Raw genomic sequence first — 25,648 nt, forward strand, 5'->3', positions numbered from 1 at the left:
GGTTCCGTCCGATAACTCACTATATATTAAATATATATAGGCCTATATATATAATATATAATGAGTTATTCGTCGGGGGAAAGGCTCCATGGTACGGTCAGTCTTAATATATATTAAATATATATAGGCCTATATATATAATATATAATGAGTTATCAGGCCGGTGAAAGGCTCCATGGTACGGTCGTCTATTATATATTAAATATATATAGGCCTATATATATTAATATATAGTGAGTTATCAGGCTGGTGAAAGGCTCCATGGTACAGTCGTCCATTATATTTTAAATATATATAGGCCTATATATATTTAATATATAGTGAGTTATCAGGCTGGTGAAAGGCCTCCATGGTAGGTCCATTATTATATATTAAATATATATAGGCCTATATATATAATATATAATGAGTTATCAGGCCGGTTGAAAGGCTCCATGGTAGTATGTCGTCCATTATATATTAAATATATATAGGCCTATATATATAATATATAATGAGTTATCAGGCCGGTGAAAGGCTCCATGGTACGGTCGTCCATTATATATTAAATATATATAGGCCTATATATATTTAATATATAGTGAGTTATCAGGCTGGTGAAAGGCTCCATGGTACAGTCGTCCATTTATTTTAAATATATATAGGCCTATATATATTTAATATATAGTGAGTTATCAGGCTGGTGAAAGGCTCCATGGTACGGTCGTCCATTATATATTAAATATATATAGGCCTATATATATAATATATAATGAGTTATCAGGCCGGTGAAAGGCTCCATGGTACGGTCGTCCATTATATATTAAATATATATAGGCCTATATATATAATATATAATGAGTTAATAAGGCGGTGAAAGGCTCCATATGGTGCGTCAATATATATTAAATATATATAGGCCTATATATATTTAATATATAGTGAGTTATCAGGCTGGTGAAAGGCTCCATGGTACAGTCGTCCATTTATTTTAAATATATATAGGCCTATATATTTAATATATTAGTGAGTTATCAGGCTGGTGAAAGGCTCCATGGTACGTCCATTATATATTAAATATATATAGGCCTATATATATAATATATAATGAGTTATCAGGCGGCGAAAGGCTCCATGGTACGGTCGTCCATTATATATTAAATATATATAGGCCTACATATATAATATATAATGAGTTATCAGGCGCGGTGAAAGGCTCCATGGTAATGGTCGTCCATTATATATATTAAATATATATAGGCTATATATATTTAATATATAGTGAGTTATCAGGCTGGTGAAAGGCTCCATGGTACAGTCGTCCATTTATTTTAAATATATATAGGCCTATATATATTTAATATATAGTGAGTTATCAGGCTGGTGAAAGGCTCCATGGTACGGTCGTCCATTATATATTAAATATATATAGGCCTATATATATAATATATAATGAGTTATCAGGCCGGTGAAAGGCTCCATGGTACGGTCGTCCATTATATATTAAATATATATAGGCCTATATATATAATATATAATGAGTTATCAGGCCGGTGAAAGGCTCCATGGTACGGTCGTCCATTATATATTAAATATATATAGGCCTATATATATTTAATATATAGTGAGTTATCAGGCTGGTGAAAGGCTCCATGGTACAGTCGTCCATTTATTTTAAATATATATAGGCCTATATATATTATTATATAGTGAGTTATCAGGCAGGTGAAAGGCTCCATGGCGATTGTCGTCCATTATATATTAAATATATATAGGCCTATATATATTTAATATATAGTGAGTTATCAGGCTGGTGAAAGGCTCCATGGTACAGTCGTCCATTATATATTAAATATATATAGGCCTATATATATTTAATATATAGTGAGTTATCAGGCTGGTGAAAGGCTCCATGGTACAGTCGTCCATTATATATTAAATATATATAGGCCTATATATATTTAATATATAGTGAGTTATCAGGCTGGTGAAAGGCTCCATGGTACAGTCGTCCATTATATATTAAATATATATAGGCCTATATATATTTAATATATAGTGAGTTATCAGGCTGGTGAAAGGCTCCATGGTACAGTCGTTCATTATATATTAAATATATATAGGGCTATATATATTTAATATATAGTGAGTTGTCAGGCTGGTGAAAGGCTCCATGGTACAGTCGTTCATTATATATTAAATATATATAGGCCTATATATATTTAATATATAGTGAGTTGTCAGGCTGGTGAAAGGCTCCATGGTACGGCTCGACCACAGCTGCGTTGTAGCAGCTTAATGGATGGATGAAGGTCTTTTTCACCAGCTCCTCCGTGTTACTTTCAGCCATGTTTACTCAAGATGATGCGCTGCAGCCGGTTGCAGCTCATGGCTCTAGACTTCGCGGGTAGATTGCGTCATCAACATGAATTATCGCGATAGTGCAATATCACTAAAATCTCTATCGTAGGCCAATTTTGTATCGTCTCTATCGCCCATCCCTAGTGCCTGTCTGTGTGTCTGTCTGTCTGTCTGTCTGTGTGTTCAGTATGATAACTGTCTGTCTCTCTCAGGTCTTCTCACCATGTTATTTCTACAGTAACATCACGCCGCCTCCACAGGTTTGATGGACAGCCTCATGACCTCCGTCACACACACACACACACACACAGACACACAGACACACACACAGAAACAAACACACACACATACAGACATAAACACACACACACACATACAGACATAAACACACACACACACATACACACAAATGGAGCGCTGCAGCGGGAGAGAAAACATTATTTAAACTGGACCAGAGACAGTCCAAGCTGTGGCTCGGGGCCCCGTAGAGGTCTTCATCATTTACATTACATGTCATTTAGACTTGTGTCATATCCACTGCTCCACTGTTCATCTAGCTAGGGATCATTAAAGGTTTCTTTGGAAGTTAGACAGCGTGCAGCGGGAGCTTTCTAATAAATGTGTTAAGGGTTTGAAAAAGTTGAAATACTGTATATTCCAAGAAAAGTCTTTCCTCGTTTGCTGATCTGATGACTGTCTCCAAGGCATTTCCTTATGATAGTACCATCATGAAAATTCCTTCCCTCGTTAACTGTGAAATACTTTAGTATTATTGTATGCAGTACTTATCGTTATAACATTTAGATAAAAAATAAGTGATTGCAGTGTGTTTGAATCAAGGCCGTCTCACACCATGAATGTCCTTGTGCTTGCATATTTGCCTCCCCTGTGCTTGTGGCCGATGCTGGAGACCTTCCTACTGGTGCTGCTCCTCAGTGATCCTCCTTTCAGACTCACGCTACTGGACAAGCTCTCTGGAACCGTCTTCCATCGAGGTTTCCCCACTGCCTCCGGCTCCTCTTGCTCCATGTTGTAGGAAGGCTCCGGGGTGAAGGGCTGCTTGTTTGGGCGGAACCACTTCATGGAGCTGTAGAAAAGCTCTGCACAGCTGGAAATCGCTGATATCAACCCCACGGCAAAGTAGAAGCAGAGGAAGACTGTTTTCTCTGCAGGGCGGGAGGTGAAGCAGTCCACTGTGTAGGGGCAAGGAAAACGGCTACAGGGATACTGGGACTCCACCTTGAAGCCGTAGAGCAGCCACTGGCCCACTAGAAAGCCAATTTCTGCCAATATGCGGAAGGCCACATTGATAAGGTAAAGCCTCCTTAAATGGATCTCTTCTCTGAAGTCCTGGCTGTTAAATTTGCTGGAATTGGAGCGGCTGGTCCTCTTCTTGTGATGATGCATGACATACATAAGGAAAACCAGAGAAGGTGTAGCGATGAGGACGATGTGAAACACCCAGAATCTGTACTGGGAGATGGGGAAGGCCATGTCGTAGCACACCTGTTTGCAGCCCGGCTGGAGGGTGTTGCAGACAAACTCCTCTTGCTCATCATCAAACAGGTCACTGGCTACAGTTCCTAGGATCAGTATCCGAAAGACAAGCATGAGTAAGAGCCAGAAACGACCAAGCATTGGCGAGTGGGCCTGAAGGCTATTAAAGATTCCACTTAGGAAGCCCCATTCACCCATGATTGCAGCGCTGTGTTGGGTTCGGCTTCTTGAAAGTCTGGAGATATATCCACCAGTCTGTCTCTGGTTAAAAAAATAAAGTAAAATGTATCTCAAATACATGACTCATAGTGAGACCAATCTTAGGTCAAAGGTTGGTCCAGGGTTTATGCACCTAACAGTGGTGATATGGTTCGTGTTCCAGTTACCTGAAACCAAAAATAAAATGTAATTATACCACCTGCAATAATAGCAATATAAGCACATCACTCAACCAAATAAACAACAACACTGGCCTATATTGAACCCCCTTATCTCTCTTCCTTAGGTTTCATCTAACACATGATCTTAAAGAGAAAACAGTTGAACCCCACAATGGCCATTCATGTTGGTTACTCTCCACACATTTTAACTTCACTTTGAGGGCACAACAGTTATGAATACAGCCTGGATCAGCTCCAAGCTGCTAATTGTGGAAGTACAGTGGCTGGCGGAGCCACTTGCAGGTCTGAAACGTTCCTCAGATACAGCATTTAAGAACAAGCCATTGGCAGAAAGATGAGACAACAGGTTCAGCCCATTTTAATTTCTCTAATGCAGAGACGTGCCAAACCTACCCTCTTTGATAATCCTTAAAAAACACTGTCTCTGTTAGATTAGATTACATTAGATTCAACTTTATTGTCATTGTGCAGAGTACAAAGAAAATGAAATGCAGTTTGCGTCTAACCAGATAAGTGCTGATAGAAAGTATAGACAGGTTTTGCACAGACCAGACAAATAAATATATTGCAATGTTATAAGAGCAGAATAAATATGGCTATGTAATATGAACAACGTATGAACAACATGTACAGATATGTGTAATGTAGCAGCAGTGACATTATAGTAGTAGTAAGAATAATATAGATATATGCAGTGTATTAACAGAATATTGTATATAATAAGAAAAATAGAATAAATATAGATGTTCCGTGTGAACCATATAGACAGATATGTACAGTGTTTACAGCTGTGTGCAGTTAGGTAACACTATTACATTCATTCATGTTACTAATAATAGTCTGAACTATTGTTTCCTGTTGGCTTCAGAGTGAGCACAACAGAGAGGAAATAATACATTCTCACTGCCATGTTTTGGGTTTCTCCCTCTCTCTCCCTCTGTCTCTCTCCCCCTCTCTCTCCACCTCTCCCTCTCTCTCTGTCTCTCTTTCTCTCTGTCTCTCTCTCTAACTCCCTTTCCCTCTCTCTCTGTCTCTCTTTCTCTCTCTCTCTGTCTCTGTCTCTCTCCCTCCCTCTAGCTGTCTCTCTCTCTCTGTCTCTTCTCTCTCTCCCCTCTCCATCTCTCTCTCTCTCTCCTCTCTCTCCCCCTCTCCCTCTCCTCCCCTCTCCCTCTCCCTCCCTCTCCCTCTCTCTCTCTGTTTTTCTCTCTTCCTCTCTCTGTCACTCTCTCTCTCATGTATTTTATGAGAAGTTTGAGTAGGGGAAAGCTAATAACCTATTACAAAATAATGTTCCAATCAATAATAGATGCACAGTATATTGTACTGTACCTGTGCTGTGAATAGCGTTGTGAATTAGTTATTATTTTATGTATAGAGGTATGGGGCTAACCTTTTCCTGTCTGAGCACGTCCCTGATCCTAACTCTTTTCAATGCCTGTGCTGTGTGTGTTTGTGCTGTTTGTTTCGCTCCTTGATCTGGATGTCAACTCTCTACTGGTGTATGATCGCCAAACACTGCTGGATCTTCGATTTTCTGATGAATAAGTGGTAAAATTGGATGGCCCCTCCTCTCGGCATAAGCGCCCTCGTCGCCGGTGAAATCGCAGCGGCCAGCTGGTGAGGTTGAAGGACCGTCCCACGCAGGATCCTGCAGTCCTGCGTTGTTCTACGCCTTTTTGGACTGAGATTTGAGCTGTGCCTGGCCTCGTTGTTCCTCGACGCTCGCTGGATCCTGTCGACGCCTGGCTGGTACCTGTCGTCGGCCCTGAAGAGGTGCTCCAGCCCCGCGGCCTCTGTTCTCCTCGTCCCCACTGCCGCGGGGTGAATCACCGCAACTTGCGTCCACTGTGTCGGGTTCCCTGACAAGCCCAGCGCGGTCCCGCTGGTTCCTGCCAGGATTGGCCTGGTAAATGCTAGATCACTAGCGAACAAGACTTTTGTCTTAAAGGACTTCTTCACGTCCCGAGGATTGGATTGAGAGTGTGACTGCTACTTCAACTCCCCGCGGACGTCAGGCCGAGGAGGAGGAATAGCGACTGTCTATAAGAGTAATTATAAATGTAAGCAGCTATTGCTGTCATCCTCTTTCACCAGCTTTGAACTGAGCTCATTTGAGATTGGTCGCTCTCAGACAGCGTTGTGTGCTGTGGTCTATCGGCCTCCCAAGTACAATAAGAACTTTTTAAATGACTTCTGATTTCCTAGCTAAAATCATGCCTAAATATGATCGTGTTCTTATTGTTGGAGATATCAATGTTCATGTGTGTTGTCCTGATAGGCCAATGGCAAAGGGTTTTTTAAACCTAATTGATTATTTTAATCTTATGCAATCTGTGTCTGGATCCACACAAGGACACAGAAACAGACTTGATCTTGTCTTATCATATGGTCTGCCCGTTTTTAATCTAGAGATATGTGACGCAGTCTTTTCGGACCATATGCCTGTATTATTTGAGTCTGTTATTGCCTGTAATACAGTTAAACCTTGCGCTGCTACTCAGCGCTGTCGCATTATTAACCCTTCCACTGCTGTTCAGTTCTCGGTTGCTTTCAGTCAGAACTCCATCATTTCTGAGTCTGTGTGCACTACAGAGGAGCTTAGCTCATGGTTTCACTCCACCTGCCAAACTGTTTTAGACACTGTAGTTCCATTAAAATCCAGGCAGCCTAAAACTAAATCTGAGCCCTGGCTAATTGACACGACTCATGCTGTCAGACGTGAGTGCCGTAAAGCTGAGCGCAAGTGGAAGAAGGACAAATTGCAGGTGTCTTTTCAAATGTTATGGGACTGCTGGCGTCATTATCAGAAAACCGTGAAAGATGCTAAAAGAAAACATTTCTCAGATATTATCCTGTCAAACTGTCACAAGCCTCGTGTTTTGTTTAACACTATTGACTCACTACTACATGCCCCGCAGACTGCCTGAGATTGTTGGTCATTTGAAGCCCTCAGGTTCTCCAAACGATGCGGTCCCTCCTCAACTATTTAAGGAGGTTTTCCCCACTGTAGGACCATCTGTTATTACAGTCATTAATAGCATTTTGTCCTCAGGTGTGGTCCCTGGAAATGTTTAACTTGCAGTAGTACAACCTCTGATTAAAAAACCTGCTCTAGATCCTGCAGTCCTTGCAAATATCAGGCCTATCTCCAAATTGCCTTTCCTTTCAAACATCCTGGAGAAGATTGTGTACAGTCAATTAATGGCCTTTCTGGAAAAATATAATATTCTAGAGGTTTTCCACTCCGGTTTTAAAGCGCCCATATTATACTCATTTTCAGGTTCATAATTGTATTTTAAGGTTGTACCAAAATAGGTTTACATGGTTTAATTTTCAAAAAACACCATATTTTTGTTGTACTGCACAGCTCTCTCTCACTGCTGCAGATCCTCTTTTCACCTGGTTTCTGTTTTAGCTACAGAGTGAGACCTCTTTTCATCTTCTTCTTCTGTACTATCTTTGATTGCACTCGCACATGCTCAGTAGCTCAGATGTAGATCATGTCAGCTAGCTCACTCCATAGAAGTAACTTCAGTCAGTTACAAGGCAGGATTAGCTGGGAGACTTCTAAATGAGGGCGCACATGTAAGTAGTTCTTTTGTAGATTATGGTGAACTTGTGTGTGTTGTAGCAGTGCTTTGCTATTGAGAACGAGGTACCATGCTAGTGTTAGCATTAGCGTTAGCATGCTAATGCTAACGCTACGAGCTAACGGTTGCGGTTAGCCAGCTCATTTCGGATTGTGACGTCACAGTCCGAGCCGATTTTGAACAGCTCACCAGGAGACTGAAGGCAGGACACATTCAGATGGATTTTTTTCAAAGTTTGTATGTGTGTGGAAGCACCAGAGACACAAAAGAACACCCCGAATACCAGAAAAAGTGTTTTTTTCATAATATGGGCACTTTAAAACCCTGTACAGCACAGAATCAGCACTTTTGAAAGTTTTTAATGATATATTTTTAGCTACTGACTCTGGTGACTGTGTTACATTACATTACATTACATGTCATTTAGCTGACGCTTTTATCCAAAGCGACTTACAATTAAGTGCATTCAACTGAGAAGGTCCAAACTCTAGACAACAAGTAGTAAGTGCAAGTACATTAGCTTTAAATAAGCTAAGCTACAAAGAAACAGAAGTGCAGGTTAAAGAGTTATTTTTATTTTATTTTTTTAAACCGAGGTGTAGTCGGAAGAGATGTGTTTTTAGCCTTCGGCGGAAGATGTGTAGGCTTTCAGCCATCCTGATATCGGTGGGGAGCTCATTCCACCATTTGGGAGCCAGGACAGAGAACAGTCTGGATTTGGTTGAGTGATTAGTTCTCCCTCGCTGTGGGGGGGCAGCAAGCAGTTTGGCTGATGTAGAGCGAAGTGGGCGGGTTGGGGTATATGGTTTGACCATGTCCTGGATGTAAGCTGGGGCTGATCCGTTCATGGCCCTGTGTATAAGTACTAGTGTCTTGAAGCGGATGCGGGCAGCCACTGGTAACCAGTGAAGAGAGCGGAGGAGAGGTGTAGTGTGAGAGAACTTGGGGAGGTTGAAGACAAGTCGAGCTGGCTGCGGTTCTGGTCGGATGGCACATGCAGGCAGGCCAATCAGCAGGGAGTTGCAGTAGTTCAAGACGTGAGATGACTAGAGCCTGAACCAGAACCTGAGCGCCTTCTGCGTTAGAAGTGGACGTATCCTTCTGATGTTATGCAGCATGTATCTGCACGATCGGGTGGTTGCAGCAATGTTGGCAGTGAAGGAGAGTTGGTCGTCAAGTGTCACACCCAGGTTTCTAGCAGTCTGGGTGGGGACTACCACAGTGTTGTCAATTGTTATAGTCAGGTTTTGGGTAGGAGAGACCCCTTCCCTGGAAGGAAAAGGAGCTCAGTCTTGTCAATGTTGAGTTTCAGATGGTTAGTGGACATCCAAGAAGAGATGTCGGTCAGACAGCCGAGATACGTGCGCTGCTACTTGAGTGTCAGACTCAGGAAAGGAAAGAATTAGTTGGGGTGTCGTCTGCGTAGCTGTGATAAGAAAAGCCCGGCGACTGAATGACAGACCCAAGGGAGTTGGTATAGAGAGAGAAGAGGAGGGGACCCAGGACTGATCCCCTGAGGAACCCCAGTTTTGAGTGGGCAAGGCTCTGAGCTGGATCCTCTCCAAGTTACCCGGTAGGTTCGGTCTGACAGGTAAGATGTCAGCAAAGAGAGCGCAGAGCCTGAGACACCCAGATTCTGGAGTGTTGAAATGAGGATCTGGTGGTTCACTGTGTCAAAGGCAGCTGAAAGGTCTAGAAGGATGATGATGGGAAGAGAGAGAGTTTGTTTTAGCAATGTGAAGCTGCTCAGTGACAGCAAGGGCGAGGTTTGCGGTTGGTCTGTGCCAGCCTTGAAGCCGAGACTGGTGGGGATCGAGAAGGTTGTTCTGGTTGAGATAAGTAGAGAGTTGATTATAAATGGCACGCTCAAGATTTTTAGATAGAAAAGGAAGAAGGGAGATAGGTCTATAGTTATTTACATCAGAGGAGTCAAGTGTTGGTTTTTTGAGTAGCGGGGTCACTCTTGCCTCTTTGAGGGCATCGGGGAAACAGCCAGTTGACAGGGAGATGTTAATGAGATGAGTGAGGAAAGGAAGGAGGTCAGGAGCAATGGACTGGAGAAGGTGAGAAGGGATAGGATCCAGGGGGCAGGTGGTTGGGCGGGCAGAGGTAATCAAAGTAAGAATTTGATTTGGAGATAGAGGGGTGAAAGAGGCAAGAGTACTAGATGTGATGGATGGTAAGGTGATTTCAGAAGGTGTGGTGGAGAATGAAGAGCGTATATCATCTATCTTTTTTACAAAGTAGTTGACAAAGTGGATTGGTAGAAGGGAGGAGGGAGGAGGTGAAATGGGGGATCTAGCAGGTTAGAGAAGATGGAGAAAAGTTTTTTGGGGTTTGAGTAAGCGGATTCAATTTTGGTTTGATAGAAGGAGCTTTTTGCTGCAGAAATAGAGGCAGCGAAGGAGGAAAGAAGAGACTTTTAAGTAAGCAGATCATCTGGGTGTTTAGATTTCCGCCATTTCCTTTCCGCTGCCCGTATAGTTGATCTTTCAGCACGTACTGAGTCAGATAACCACGGCGCTGGGGAGGACTTATGAGCCGGTCGTGAAGTAAGAGGGCAGAGAGAGTCGAGAGAGGAGGATAGAGTAGAGAGTAGAGTGTCTGCGGCAGCGTTGGGAGGCATGAGCAAGAAAGAGTCAGATGGAGGGAGGGTAGCTAGAGAACATGCCGCCAGTGAAGAAGGAGAGAGTGAGCACGCATATTACGCGGGGTACAGTGTCTCTTGAGATATGGTTGTGAGCTTGTGAGAGTGGGAGAGAGTATGAGATGAAGAAATGGTCTGAGATATGGAGTGGAGTAACAGTGAGGTTGGATGTAGAGCAGTTTCTAGTGAATATGAGATCTAGGTGGTTACCAGCTTTGTGAGTGGGTGGTGAAGGAGAGAGTGAGAGGGCAAAAGAAGAGAGAAGGTGAAGAAAGACAGCTGACTTCTCTGTCTGGATGTTGAAATCACCCAGAAGTACCAGCGGAGGGCCAGTTTCAGGGATGTTTGAAAGAAGGACATCCAGCTCCTCCAAAAATTCCCCCAGAGGACCAGGTGGGCGGTAGATAACAATGATGACTAGTTGCACCGGATGAGTTATGGTGACAGCATGAAGTTCAAAAGAGAGAGGAGTGAACTCTGGTAGTTGGTAGAGAGAAAATCTCCACTTGGTGTTATCCTTGTGCTTTTAGATTTAACTGCTGCATTTGACACAGTGGATCATGAAATATTGATCTCACGTCTAAAGCAGTGGGTGGGCATCAGCGGCATAGCACTGGAGTGGTTCAGGTCGTACTTGGCTGATCGAACGTTCTGTGTCAGCCTTGGTGATCGTGTATCCTCCACTGCTCCTCTCTCGTGTGGGGTCCCACAGGGCTCAGTTCTTGGCCCTCTCCTTTTCTCTCTCTATTTACTCCCACTTGGTTCCATACTTAGGAAACATGGCATTTCATTCCATTGTTATGCAGATTACAGATTTATGTCCGTCTTAAAAAGCATACTCTGTCAGATTGCTACTTAAGTGTCTCAACGACATAAAGGCCTGAATGGCTCTGAACTTTTTAAATTGTAATGATGAAAAGACGGAGGTGATGGTTTTTGGTGGCACCACTGGGACCCCCCCCCTGTAGAGCTGGGTTCCTTGGCCCAGTATAGTAAACCTAGCATCAAAAACCTAGGGGATAAAGATGACCCGGAGTTAAAGTTTAGCAGTCAGATCAAGGCTGTTGTCAAATCAAGCTTCTTCCACTTGAGACAGCTGGCCAAAATAAAGCCAATACTGTCAAGACAGCACTTTGAGATGGTAATCCACGCCTTTGTTACCACTCGGCTGGATTACTGTAATGCACTTTATGTGGGTCCTCCATCACCCGTCTCCACATGGTACAGAATGCTGCTGCACGTCTTTTTAGGTCAGAAGATCAGCTGCTCCTGAGCGTGCCTAAAACTAAGCGGAAGCTCAGAGGAGACCGTACCTTTGCTGTGGCGGCTCCTAAATTATGGACTGATCTGCCTCTGCACGTTAAACAGGCCTCTTCTTTGTCTGTTTTTAAATCCCGACGTAAAACCCATCTCTTCTCTGTGGCCTTTGACACCTAATAAGATGTTGACTTGTTGTACTTCTTTTAATTATTTAGATAGATTATTTTTCATTGTGCAGCTATTATTTTGTATTTATGTTATATTGTTATGTATTTTATTTATGATGTCTTATTTATTCTTCTGTACAGCACTTTGTTCAACTTTGGTTGTTTTAAAGCGCTTCACAAATAAAGTTGGATTGGATTGGAACTCTTTTCTGTCAAGAAAAGACAGAAAATCATCTTAAAGTCTTTGTTTTCTCTCAGATGTTTTGTACATATTTGTGTCTCATTGCTGAGGCTCCAGAAAGTCATCTGCAGTCTGAGTCCCAACATGGCCGCTGTGTGACAGCTGTGGTGATTAAAATGGAGGCCTATCTGTTTCATCAAGAGGCGTTTGAGACTGTGTAGGCGTAACATGTGACACAGGTCTGCTGGTTTCCCCTGATCAAACAGGTTGGTCCTGTTAGCTGTTTCTCTGTTACTAATCATAGTCTCAACTATTGTTTCCTCTTGGCTTCAGACTGAGCTCAACAGAGAGGAAAGAATTCATTCTCACTGCCATGTTTCTCAAAGGCTGACAAACAAGGGTTCATGTTTAAATCTGATTAAATCAGACTCTTCAACGTTTTGAAGCCACAGACCCCTTAACTAAAAGAGAGACGGGGCAGGAACCTCCTTGTACATATATTTTATCAAATGAAGTTGCATATTAACCCTTTTGTCGTCCTTGTGTCCAATTTGACCTGTTTTCAAAGTTTTTATATCAGAAATATGAGTTTCTTACAACCAAATTGCCCCAAAATAACATGGATGCATGCATGTACGTTGTAGGAACCCAGACAGCATATACATCCATGCATCCATGTTGTTTGCAGGTAAAATTAATGATTACATCCATTGAACTTTGGTTTTATTTAATTTCATGGCATTTTACATGTTTTGTTAAAAATGTTTTCGAAACAGCATCCTGACCAAATTTTGACATAAACCAGTCTGTGATTCACTCAACATCGTCTGATGTTAACTATTTTATTAGTGAAAATAATTCATAATTTCAGCTTTTTTCACAACATAACATAAATCAATATATTTTTTTATTCATGCAGATAACAAACCGCATTAGAGTGCGCCTGATACAGACTGAATGAATGAATGAGGAAATGAGAGAGGGAGGAGACTGAGAGAAACTCGAGGTTTCTTGAAGAAAACCTGCTCCCGACCAGGTTAGGTTCACAGGCTCAGTTACCATAGTAACTGACTCTGAGGTTAAGTTACTATAGTAACTTTCTTTCTGAAACAGAAAACTCAGAGTTTCCCTCATCTAAGGGTTAACCAACTCAGAGTTTTCACTAAACCTGCTTTCTGGAACGGGCCTCTGGTAAATACTACAAACAGCTGTGGGCGTGTAGTTTAGTGCTGTCAGAGAGTAACCAGCTGATCAAGTTTTCAGTCAGAGAGTAAAAAGTATTCAAGCTGTTGGAGCAGAAAGACACTCCCTCATTTCTCAGAAATGAAGAGATTCAAATCTAACTGGTTTCCTGTTGATTAAATCTGACTTCACTGAACATATAAAGGCTCATTTTGGCCAAAAGGCACAAATCACAGAATAATTAGTAAATTAATTAGTGAATATTCAGATCTACAAACAGTAAACACCAGTTTTGATGTATATTATGAATCCCCCCCAAAGAGTAAACAGCTGATCAAGTTTCAGTCAGAGAGTAAGAAGTATTCAGGCTGTCGGAGCAGAAAGACACTTCACTGAACATATAAAGGCTCACTTTGGAGAAAAAGTCACAAATCACAGAATAATTACTAAATTAATTAGTGAATATTCAGATCTACAAACAATAAACACCAGTGTTGACGTGTATTATGAATCCCCCAAATATGAGGAGCGACAGCAGAGTTTCTTCATCAAAGGTGTGTAATGTTACCTGTCAGGCTGCTCACCTGTTAAAGTCCAGATGAGGTCAGAGAGACGTCCTCCTCCTCCTCCTCCTCCTCCTCCTCCTCGTCCGTCTGCAGACACTGACAGACGCTGCTGCTGTCTGTGTTCATCACTTCCTCACACCTTTAAATCCAAACCTAGAAATGTCAGTATGACGTCAGAGCAGAGGGCCGGTCTGAGCTGTAGTTCAGCCAATCAGAAGCAGCTGCAGCGTTACAGAAGCTGTCAGTCAGCACTCTGATGGCAGCTGGAGACACTGACACAACTCCAAAGAGTCCAAACAGCAGGAACACTGAACATCTCTCTTGCACAGCTGGCAGAAGCGCTCCTCTTTGGGGAGCCATGATTGTTTGTAGCGGTCTGTCTCGATGGCCAGGTTGTGCTCACTGAGTCTGAAGTTGGTCAATGTAGTTCTTAGTTTAATATCAGTAGCTGGGGTCAGGAAGTCTGCCACACTGAACTCTCTCTTTAGGGACAGGTAGCACTGCATTTTGCTTTGTGCTTTTGTTTGTGTGTTCCAGTGTGTGATGTAGTTTAGTTTCTGTTATAATCTGGGTAACTCTGATTGTTTTTTTTCCCAGACTGGTCCTAAGGCAGAACCGGGTCAGGAAGTGAACTGAGCATCAGGACCAGCTGAGTGAGGGGACTCTTCTCTTTGCTCAGCTCTTGGTATTGCAGGGCTTTCTGCTGGTAGGACTACTGTTTCTTAGATATTTGATTGCACTTTTTTGAATTTTGATGAATAATGGGAATTGGCCTAGTTTAGCTAAGTACAGTTTTACCACTATAATAAAAACAGATCTAAAAATGATATGCTTTCTTATTTGCTCCTTAAATAGCAGTTATTTTTTTAATTAATACAGTATTTTGTTTCAGTTTCTCTTCTTCCAGGTGTGACTGAAGTACCCCTGCTGAGCTGCATCACAGCTGCACTGTGTGCATGGACCAGTGTTCTACAACCACACCTGTTGTTCCAGTCAGTACATAACTCCCAACTCAATATCCTATTGGTTCCTCCTGTACTCACCTGTGTGCAGAGGGCAGGCAGCAGTGGCACAAACCAAGAACGTTGGCAAGTCTGATAATAATGTAATTGTAAAAAATAATAATAATGTAATTGCAAAATCATGTTACATACACTTATCATTTATTTATTTACAAAATCTGAACGTACTATCAGTGACAATGCTCTCAAATTGAAAGAATGTGCTCTTGAATAAAGATAGGAATATAAAATCCATACTCCTACAGGACACACACAGGTAACACACATTAGACACACACACCTCCTATAGGATACACACAGGTAACACACGTTAGACATACACACACACACACACACCTCCTACAGGACACACACAGGTAACACACGTTAGACATACACACACACACACCTCCTACAGGACACACACAGGTAACACACGTTAGACACATACACACAAACACACACACACACCTCCTCCTACAGGACACACACAGGTAACACATGTTAGACACACACACACGTCCTACAGGATACACACAGGTAACACATGTTAGAAACAACACACACACACAAACACCTCCTACAGAACACACACAGGTAACACACGTTACACACACACACACACACACACACACACACACAGGTAACACATGTTAGACACACACACACACACAAACACACACACACACACACCGCCTCCTACAGGACACACACAGGTAACACACATAAGACACACACACACACACACAACACACAAACAGACACACGTTACACCCCTTTAAATAAAGTTGTGTGAGTTTGAATAACTCACCACACCGTTATTGTACTCTGGCTTCCCGTCGATCATCTTCATGTTCCGGATCCTAAAACACAAACAGGAAATCAGCTCACGTGTTTAAGATGCTTTCTGTTTTCATATCCAGAAAGTTACAATATTAGACCTTCATGTTGTCAAAAAAAATGACAAAAAACAGGAAGAAGTGATAATAAATGTAGAAAAACAAAAACATCCTAAAAAGTGAAGAAAAAAAAGAATTCTGCAAAAGTTGGGGTCCCGTTCCTGCTGCAGCATGTCTGGTTGGGTAGTATTTGGTAGTATTTGGTAGTATTTGGTAGCATGCAAACATTGTAGAAACACCTGTTAACAAGTCTCACCTGGTCTTAACGATGTCGACCGGCATCGATGCTGCCGTGGTAACCAGACCACTGATAATACTGGCACAGAAGTGGCACAGAGTATATCGTCCCCGAAATACCCTGAAAACACACAAAGAACACATTACAGCTCTCGTTTTAACAGTCTGTGTCCACACACCAGACTCCATGTAAATAATCAGGACTTTTAGCGTGTATAGAGCCAGCATATCTCCACCAGACTCCATGTAAATAATCAGGACTTTTAATTGTGTATAGAGCACATATTCAAGCAAACAGACTTTAGCGTGTATAGAGCCAGCCTTTCACCAACTATGTAAATAATAGGACTTTTAGCGTGTATAGAGAATATTCACCAACATGTAAATAATCAGGACTTTTAGCGTGTATAGAGCCAGCATATCTCCACCAGACTCCATGTAAATAATCAGGACTAAATGGGTGAATTAAGGGTTCATTTCAACCAAACCAGAGTGGTGATTGTTGGAACAGTGGAAAGAACCAAGATGGCTTTGATAGTTTTATTTAGTTTCTTTCCACTATGAATGAAGTGTGTTTTACCATGCTAAAAGTCCTGATTATTTACATGGAGTCTGGTGGGTAAATAAGAGAGTGTATATGAGGGTATAATGGTTACCTGAGTCGAGCAGCGCCTGTTTTGTCGGCTCGAGCCATCGTGGGGATAAACCGAAAGGGGAGAGAAAAAAAAGAAAACAAGAAGAGAAAGGAAGGGGGAAGAGAACAAGAAGAGAAAAGAAGACGAAGGGAGAAATTTTGAAGAGAGGTTAATTCGGTCCACAGTGCGGATGACACACACACAAAACACACACACACACACACACACACACACACACACACAGACAGGCACACACACACACACACACACATACAGTACACACACACACACACACACTCACAGACAGACACACACACAAACACACACACAGACAGACACACAAACACACACACAAACAGTACACGCAAACACACACACAGACACACACACACACACACACATACAGTACACGCAAACACACACACACAGACACACACACACACACACACAAACACAGTACACGCAAACACACACACACACACACGCACAAACACACACACACACACACACATACAGTACACAAAGACACAGCCAATCAGAGTATGAGCCTGCAGAGTGAACAGCAGGAGGCAGCATTGAGCTTTTACAGTTTTTTCCAACTGCTTATACACAAAATCTTTTCATGTCACACGATTTTTGAAACCTCTCACTCAAAGTGCAAAACTACACAGCAAATCTCCAAAACCAGAAGCTATTTCTCAGCCTTTCACTCAGCTTTCAATTGCATAAAACACTTTTTTCAAAACATTACACACAATTCTCTACCTAAGACTCTCTACAAAAATCTAACAGGAAGTGACTTGCTATCCATTTCTAAACACAACCAATCAAAATGCTACACTTATTTACCAGGGCACACACACACACTCCTCACATGTGCAAACACATTATGTCATAACTGAACACTAACCAATCATTGCTTTAGTATAGGCCTATACATAGGCCAAAGGTCAGACTACCTGTTTTGAACAATGGATACCAACAATAGACAGAGAGTAAGGGGAGTAGGAGGGAGAGACAGGGGACAACAACGAGGGAGGAGGAGGAGGAGGGAAGAAGAGTAAGAAGGAGAGCCATCTCTGATGAGATCAGGGAGAGAAGCCCATCTTGAGTAGCTTTACAGTGGCGTCCATACTGCATGCAACTATCTAATGACTATTTCAGCATTACAAATCAATCAGACTTTGTTTTGCACAAAGTGCATACAATTCTGCCCCCCCCCCCACACACCCCCCTCGCCCCGACACACAAGCATGCAAAAACACTCACAACACACACAAGCACACACACACACAAACACACACACAAACACACGCACACACACACACACACACACACACATACACATATTCTTTATTCTAAAAATGATACCTTTGGTTTACATATGTTTGTGGTTTTGTTTTCTTGTGTCATGCTACTGTAAACAACACGGTGCTACTCTTACAAACGTACAAATGTTTTGCCCAATATTTTCTGTTTTACTGTAACATTAGATTGCTTTTTACAGGTGCACTTTTCAACCCCTCTCGGCAGATGACTTTCTCTCTAGAACATTGTAAATGTAGCAATAAGCCTATGAAAGACAAAAAGAGCTTTAGATTTAGAACAACAGTGTGTACATGGTATATCCAAAAATGTACTATTATGAAAAAGGTGTTTGCCATTTGATGCAAATGCTTCATTTTGAGATGTGTTTATGGTATTTCTTGTGTTTATGGTTTCATTTTGAAGGAGATGTGAGGCATTTTGCATTTTGTGTGTGCAGTTTTAGGAATTGTGTGTAGAGTTTTGAAAAAAGGAGACATAGTTTTGAAAACGTGTGTAAGCAGTTGGAAAAAACTGTAATCTCATCTGATGTCTGGATTAAAAACACTGTGTAGCAAGAACAATGATTGACAGTTTTAATCTGATAATTGTTAAAATGAGATGAATGTTATTCTGTAAAGAAAAGCTTGTTAAATCACTTTTATTCTGATTATAATGAATGTAATAAGTTGAACATTTTTGATTCAGTAATGAAGAGAAATATAAAGTGATAATTTCTCTGCTGTTTGTTCACAGCGTATGAATATGTTAAAGGGAAGTTCCACCCTATAATAAAATGATAATTACTGTCTATCAGTCTGATCAGCAGTGTGTTGTATTTTATTCACATCACAGGAGAGCAGGGAAAGGAAATGCAGAAGAACGTATTTTAAATAGCGTTAAAATAATAATAATAATAATAATAATATGTGTGTGTGCGTGTTCGTGTGTGTGTGTGTATGTGTATATGTGTGTGTGTATATGTGTGTGTGTGTAGTGTTGTGCACGTCTCCGTGTGCTGGAGGCTGAGGGCAGCGTCCAAGCCAAGTCTTGTGTCGACCTGTGAGTACACAAATACTACAAATACTTTTATTTCCCAAGTATCAGCTTTTATTTTGAAACCCATCATCAGCGGCTCTTCAGAATAAAAGTCCGATACATTCAGAGAAAACCAAACCCATCTCATAAAGACCCTTTTCTGATCCCATTCACAAAGGAAACTAATGTAGTTACATCATATCATAGATACAGGATGTTAAAGGTCCCAGGACATGGTGCTCTTTGGATGCTTTTACATAGACTTTAGTGGTCCCCTAATATGTACTGAGTTATAAACTTTAGTGCCCTAATACTGTATCTGAAGTCTCTTATATATAGACTTAGTGGTCCCCTAATACTGTATCTGAAGTCTCTTTTATATAGACTTTAGTGGTCCCCTAATACTGTATCTGAAGTCTTTTTTATATAGGCCTTAGTGGTCCCCTAATACTGTATCTGAAGTCTCTTTTATAAGTGTGTTTAATAATCATAAAATTTCTGTTTTAATTAAATGGACTCTGGTAGAAAAAATAAAGTAAAATGCTCAAAATGAATCTATATTTTTTAATTTCTCCTTATAATTCTACGTAATTTTAGTTATTAAAATGCTGTACATTATTTAATACTCAGGTAAAGTCCCAGTACCTGGAGTTAAGTCCAGTACTTGAGTAAATGTCCTCAGTCCCAGTCCACCACTAACTGATTAATAAACTGAATGTGGATCTGTTGTTTCCCTCCTGACCTCCAGGCGGCGGCCTTCTTTCATTTTAAACTTTTAATCTGAAAAACCCGGACTGGGAGGAAGCGGAAGTCTCGTTGTTTGACTGGGATGTGTGGCGGGGGGGGATAGCTGTGCTGTTTGTTATTAGTGAGTTTGAAGAAGACAGAGCTCCAGGTAAACCCGCACACACTCAGCTAAACACTTTAAGAACTGCTCTTTTACACGGCACTCAGAGACAAGAGAAGACAGAGCTGCGCATGCGTTAGCTTCCCATTCGGCTGCTTAATGCTAACAGAGCTGAGCAGAAGCTAGCTAGCTCTTTCGTATGGCTCTTTGTAGTTTAGCTTATTTAAAGGTACACTGTGTAGGAATTTCTCCCATCTAGCGGTGAAATTGTATATTGCATTCAAACGAATAGTGCTCTCTAGCGCTCCGCTTTTTCCAATGCGTGTTGCAACTACGGTAGCCGTTATGTACCAAGAAGCTAGGACAACATGTCTTCCAATAGCGCTTCATCGAGTTTTCCTTCGGGTGATGAGGTTTGTTATTTCAAACAAACTGCATTTAATCATTAGTGTGAGCATGTATAAGTAATTACTCCTCGAACAAGATTGTGAATTATGTTGCCGTGTTTATGGGTTTTATTTGGTAGTCTGCCATTAGTAGCCTATAGCATCAGCTAACAACTTGACACACAACGAACAAACAAATGTTACAGTATGAATCACAGACTGTAAAAAGCATGAACTATGGTAATTGGTAGTGATACATTCTTTATTAATTTATTTTTCGATGTACGTGCCTTGTTAGATATCATCAGGTGATTCAACGGTAGGGAGAGGTAGAGGGAGAGGGAGAGGGACGGGGACAGAGAGGCAGTGGATCGGCGGGAGCTAGGCGAGGAGGAGGACGAGGAAGAGGACGCTCGGCAGCTTCAAGAGACGATCGCGAAAGAATTGAAGATTTCCAAAGGCAGAGAAGAGAAGCGACAGGTTTGTACAATTTATAAGACTAACAGCAGCTGAGTTTTAATTCTCTGCCCAATCCTATGCACGTAGCGAAATACTCATCTGTCTATATGGTTCATAGTGAATATTCATATGTATTCTGTTTTTCTTATAATGCACTGCATACATCTATATTATTCTTACTACTATTATGTTACTGCTACTACATTGCACAGATCTGTACATGTTGTTCATATTACGTATTTATTCTGCTCTTATAAGGTAACTGCTAATACACGGCACATATTTATATTTAATTTATATTACTCTAAACAACCTTCTGTTAACCAACTGTACACTACTGTCTACACTGCACTAGATTTCTTGTCCTGTCTATACTTGTATATCACTTGCACTTTTCTGCTTTTTAGAACTTCTGGTCGGACGCAAACTGCATTTCGTTGTCTTTGTACTTGTACTCTGCACAATGACAATAAAGTTGAGTCCAATCTAAAAATAGTCACATGAGCTAATTTAGTGTTTCTGAAACCAAAGGCCTATAGAAAATGTTATAAATGTTTTCTTTTGCACACCAATAGTTTTCTTTTGTCAACATTGATACATGAGATCCCTGCATTGCCTCCAGTGCACTATACTGCAAAACATGTTGTCCAATCTGTTGGCTGTATAGGTCTACCTAATACCTACCTGTATACCTAATGGCCTAACCCTATCCCATTTCCTTTCATTTCTTCAGAGACTTCTGCAGGAGATGAGCCTTGAGGATCACAGACGCCTCACAGCTGGACTGTTGGAGAGGCAGCCGGGTCTGATTTTTGATCTATTGATGGAGCATCAGCGAAGAAATGGTGCCCCTACATCCGCGGCGGTACCGGGGGTACCTTTGTGTACCTGTAACCACTGCAGAGACATGCCGACGGACAGAGAGCGGAAATGCTGTGGACAAGACCCTGCCCACTGTGTGAGCCTCCTTCCACATTTCACACAGTACTGCCTGGATGAGGGTTATCCGCGAATACATAGGCAGTATCGGGAGGATCTCACAGCATTCGGAAATGTAAGGGAGCCCGGTGATGACAACCGTGAATACAGGCACGCAGCTTACAGACACTTTATTTTCTGGCAGCATGGCGCATTAGGACAGGGGAACAGGAGAGTGATTCCCAGCTGCTGTGTTTGCAGGATAAGGGAAAAGTTCCCAGACCCTCAGGGACAATACACTGGCTACATTCCAGGGATATAAGAGATTGCCATGAGTATTTTTCTAAATATTGTAAATAGTTATATTTCTATATGTTGTATTCTTTGGAATTCTGTTGACTTCTAACTTTGTTACAAAGAATAAAAGATTTGTTATTTGACTCAGTGCTGTTGGTTTGTTTGTTCTGCACTAGGTATAGAGAAAAATGTCAAAATTAGGTGCAATAACAATTTGATACACAATAAGATTGAAATGAATGTTGTTTAAAAAACCCAATATAGATATTTATTCATATTTACAAAAACATTTGCTCATGTATTTACACCTCAAACACCAGCAAAACAGCTCAATCTGCCTCCAAGTTGGTAGCAGCATGGAAGGCTGATCCTGTGAAAGACATTGAGTGCCATTAGTCATGTGCACACAATCGATTATCATTAACACGCATGTGCACACAATTCAGTATCAGTTAAAAGGGAAACGTAATTAGCTGAAATAACAGCATGTAGAGGTTTGTCACTTACCCAGACCTCTGCTGACCTGTGTCCGTACCAACTCTGATGTCGGTGGTGGAGGTATCGGGGGCACAACACCAAGCCGCCGTGGGTCATCTGGATGTAGGGTCATCTGGATGTAGGGTCCTCCGTCGCGGCATCCCAACTCCACTTGTGACTCCCTTTCAAGATGCGGGCTTGCAACTCAGGGATGTAACCATACGATTTCTCACACTTCACGGCGTAAAGGCTATATCTTCTTGCATTCTTGTTGTACTTCTTCCTAAGACTAAATAAAAAAAAAATAAAATAAAAAAATTACTACAAGTCATTTAGTCATTATGAAAACTAGACTCTCATACTTGTAAGACAATAGGAATATGCATTTATTTGAATAAAACATAAACTTTGATGAGAGTTTGACATACACTTGTTGGCCCTCTGCTGTCCGGTATGTTGGCCGTTCGCGGTGGAAATTGTAGTCCAGAGCTGCGAGCACAACTCTTGAGTCATACACTCGGGGAGTGAAGGCCTGGCGCTTGCTGGCATACATCAGAATGTGATTCTGAAATGACTCAAGATGTGCAGTTGATCTGGATGAATAAAAAAGAAATTAGACCCCAAAACACACCCACAGATGACTTACGGCTCTGTGACATTTCTGTTTAATTGTCATGTCCCCACACTTTACCTGAAGCGCAGATACTTGTGGACATCCTTCTGCCAGCGTTTGTTGAGGACGATGTCCACTAGTGCTTTGTGGCTCTTCGAATCTCTCTCAATCCACGGTTTACCCTGAGTGTCTTCAAGGTGATCATGTTGGCAGCTTCCTGTTTCCCAGGTGTGATTGTTGCAAACATGATGCAGAACTCCAATCCAAAGTGTCTGAGGAAAGTAAAACAAATAAACACAAATACAAAACCAAATGACCATTTCAGAGATATTTGAATCATGGAACTTCTTCAGGAAATTAATCCTGCTTACAAGAAACTGCTGAAATGTCTCTGCTGTCTTGCAGCACCACCAGAAATGGTTAACTATATCCCTCAGCCAGTGAATGAGAAGAGACTGTCCTTTCACCTTTCCTGCCTTATGGGGATAAACAAAACACAAACAATGCAAGTTATTTCATGTATGTATTTTGCATGGAGACCTAACATAATATGATGATTCCACTGACATGCAGGCAGGTACAGGACTGTGTTATTAATGAAATTAGATGCATTAGAACTTACGGTAGAGATCTTTTTGGACAGATTTTTGGCACCATGCCACATGTCCAGGCTGTGGTGAATTCTCAGATCCTTATATCTGCCTTTGTCTGGATCTGTGAAGTAAGGAATAATTTTATTTCCAAGTATCTCAATGAGCATATTATATATTTGTATTCAAACATTTTATCTGATGACCACTTACTCAAAAGGGCTGCAATCTGGACATGAGCATCCGTGCAGAACTCTACTACCTTTAGGTCTTGGGTAAGCTTGTTCACAATCTGGATAAAACCCTCCTTCTCCATGATATTGGAGTTCCAGTTGGTCTGTTGCTTGTCTATAGTGGCCACATAGACAATTTCCTGGTTGTGTAGCTGCAGTATTGTGCAGAATGCCCTGGTGAGTCATTTCTGCCATCACCTAAAAAAAGAAGGTAATTTCAAAAATACAAAACCTGTAGGACAGATGCTTTCAAAATTTGTTTCATTGTATAACATAAAAAATTATGTAGAACAAGGTCATATATAAAAATACACACCTAGGAGTACCACATCTTTCCCTTGAAGTCGGCTGATTGCCTCAGATCTCTTCTCTTCCCAGAATGTTTTTATAGGGTCAACACAATAGCTGTCCTGGATGGTGAAGTGTGTGTTAGGGTTGACCATTCGCATGTTCATGAATTTGAAGAGGAGAGCAACTTTAGTGTAGTTGTTTCCGGAGAGTAATAGGTTTGTGGAAAGAAGAAAGTCCCCAGCCTGCATGCCAAACTTCAACACAGGCTGGGAGTTCCACCGCCATAGGCAATGTCCATTGGGGCAGATCTAATAGATAAGAGTAGCCTAATAAATTCACAAGGCACATAAAGTACTGTGTGTTATCATTCATTGTGATGCAATTGTCAAGGCTTACCCATTCAACGCTCATTGCAGTGCCCCTGATGGCGATGTTTGTTGGAAAGGGGGCAACACTGTCACACACCAAACCAGTCCTCAATACACCAGTGCATCTGTCCACGGGCAGAATTAAAAATGTGACAAGCTGCCTCAAGCAGTTCTCATAGAGCACTGATGCTCTGACGCCAACAATGTCATCCTCACTGAGGACCTTCTGAGGGCCTGGCAAAATTGGTAGCTCGAGACTTGGGGGCTCATCAGAAGGGACTTCAGGGGCAGGCTCATCAGAAGGGACTTCAGGGGCAGGCAGGTCGTGCACAGTCTCAGCGATCCCAATAGTTGGCAGATTATCAATTACCTGTGCTCCATTCAGCGCACCACCCATTCTGGAAAGGCAGAACATCAGGGATCATACACAGTTCAATCAAATAATTTCCATGACTTTTCAGCATATAGCCATGACCTTATATATTCCGCTAAACATCAGTGTCAACTACAAGAACAGAAATACACTTAAAAATAGCCCTGAACATTGATTAGATGTAAAAACACAGCACAGAAACAAAGTAAAGACTACTAATAGATTATGACACGATAGCAAAAATTGGTGGAAGATATTCCTCATCAGAGCTGTCGTCCGGTGACCATGAAATGAGGGACCCTCTTCTGCCCAATCAATCCTTTAATATACAAAATACTCAGAAAATAGCAACTTCGTGAATGAAGACTACACAACTCAATAGATAGAATAGAAGCCCACTTACACACTGTTCATGGGGTCATTGAAGGTATATTCATTCAACTCCTCTTCAACAATGCTCATGTCATGCATGCTATGAGAATAAATGATAATTAAAAACATGTATCAGATGAAAACATGCAACCAGAGAGTATTTTCAAAAGGGACACAGCCAGAATACAGAGTTAAAAACAATGACAGTTTATGGGTTAAAATATTAACTTTAAACAAAGAAAAAGGAATGAGGTGTGACAATGTCATAATGTAAGGTGTCTGTAAAGTGCATGGATGAGTGAGTCTGTGTGTGTGAAAATGACTGAGTGGAAACTAGGTAAAACTATAAAGGAACAAACAAAACAGGATCATACCTGGAGGAGCAGAAAGAGAGAAGGTTAGAAGCAGTTTAAATACCCTGAGCCCAGGTGGCTCCAATCACTAACGACCCTCCTCTGCCTGCAGGAGAAAGCACCCC

At 41.5% G+C, this 25,648-nt stretch overlaps 1 protein-coding gene and 1 pseudogene across 1 annotated transcript; one reads left to right on the forward strand and one right to left on the reverse strand.

Annotated features, from left to right (window-relative positions):
- LOC120572754 overlaps nucleotides 1–25,648 on the forward strand; it is a 572,223-nt pseudogene that overhangs the window by 46,273 nt on the left and 500,302 nt on the right.
- On the reverse strand, nucleotides 2,205–13,932 carry LOC120572821 (gap junction delta-3 protein-like). Its single transcript, XM_039822286.1, has 2 exons — nucleotides 13,850–13,932; nucleotides 2,205–4,223 (listed from the first exon to the last, which is right to left on the reverse strand). The coding sequence occupies exon 2, from the start codon at nucleotides 4,135–4,137 to the stop codon at nucleotides 3,187–3,189; it is 951 nt and encodes a 316-aa protein (XP_039678220.1). The 5' UTR covers nucleotides 4,138–4,223; nucleotides 13,850–13,932; the 3' UTR covers nucleotides 2,205–3,186.

Source organism: Perca fluviatilis, chromosome 14 (genome assembly GCF_010015445.1).
Source record: "Perca fluviatilis chromosome 14, GENO_Pfluv_1.0, whole genome shotgun sequence".
NCBI classification, from domain to species: Eukaryota; Metazoa; Chordata; class Actinopteri; order Perciformes; family Percidae; genus Perca; species Perca fluviatilis.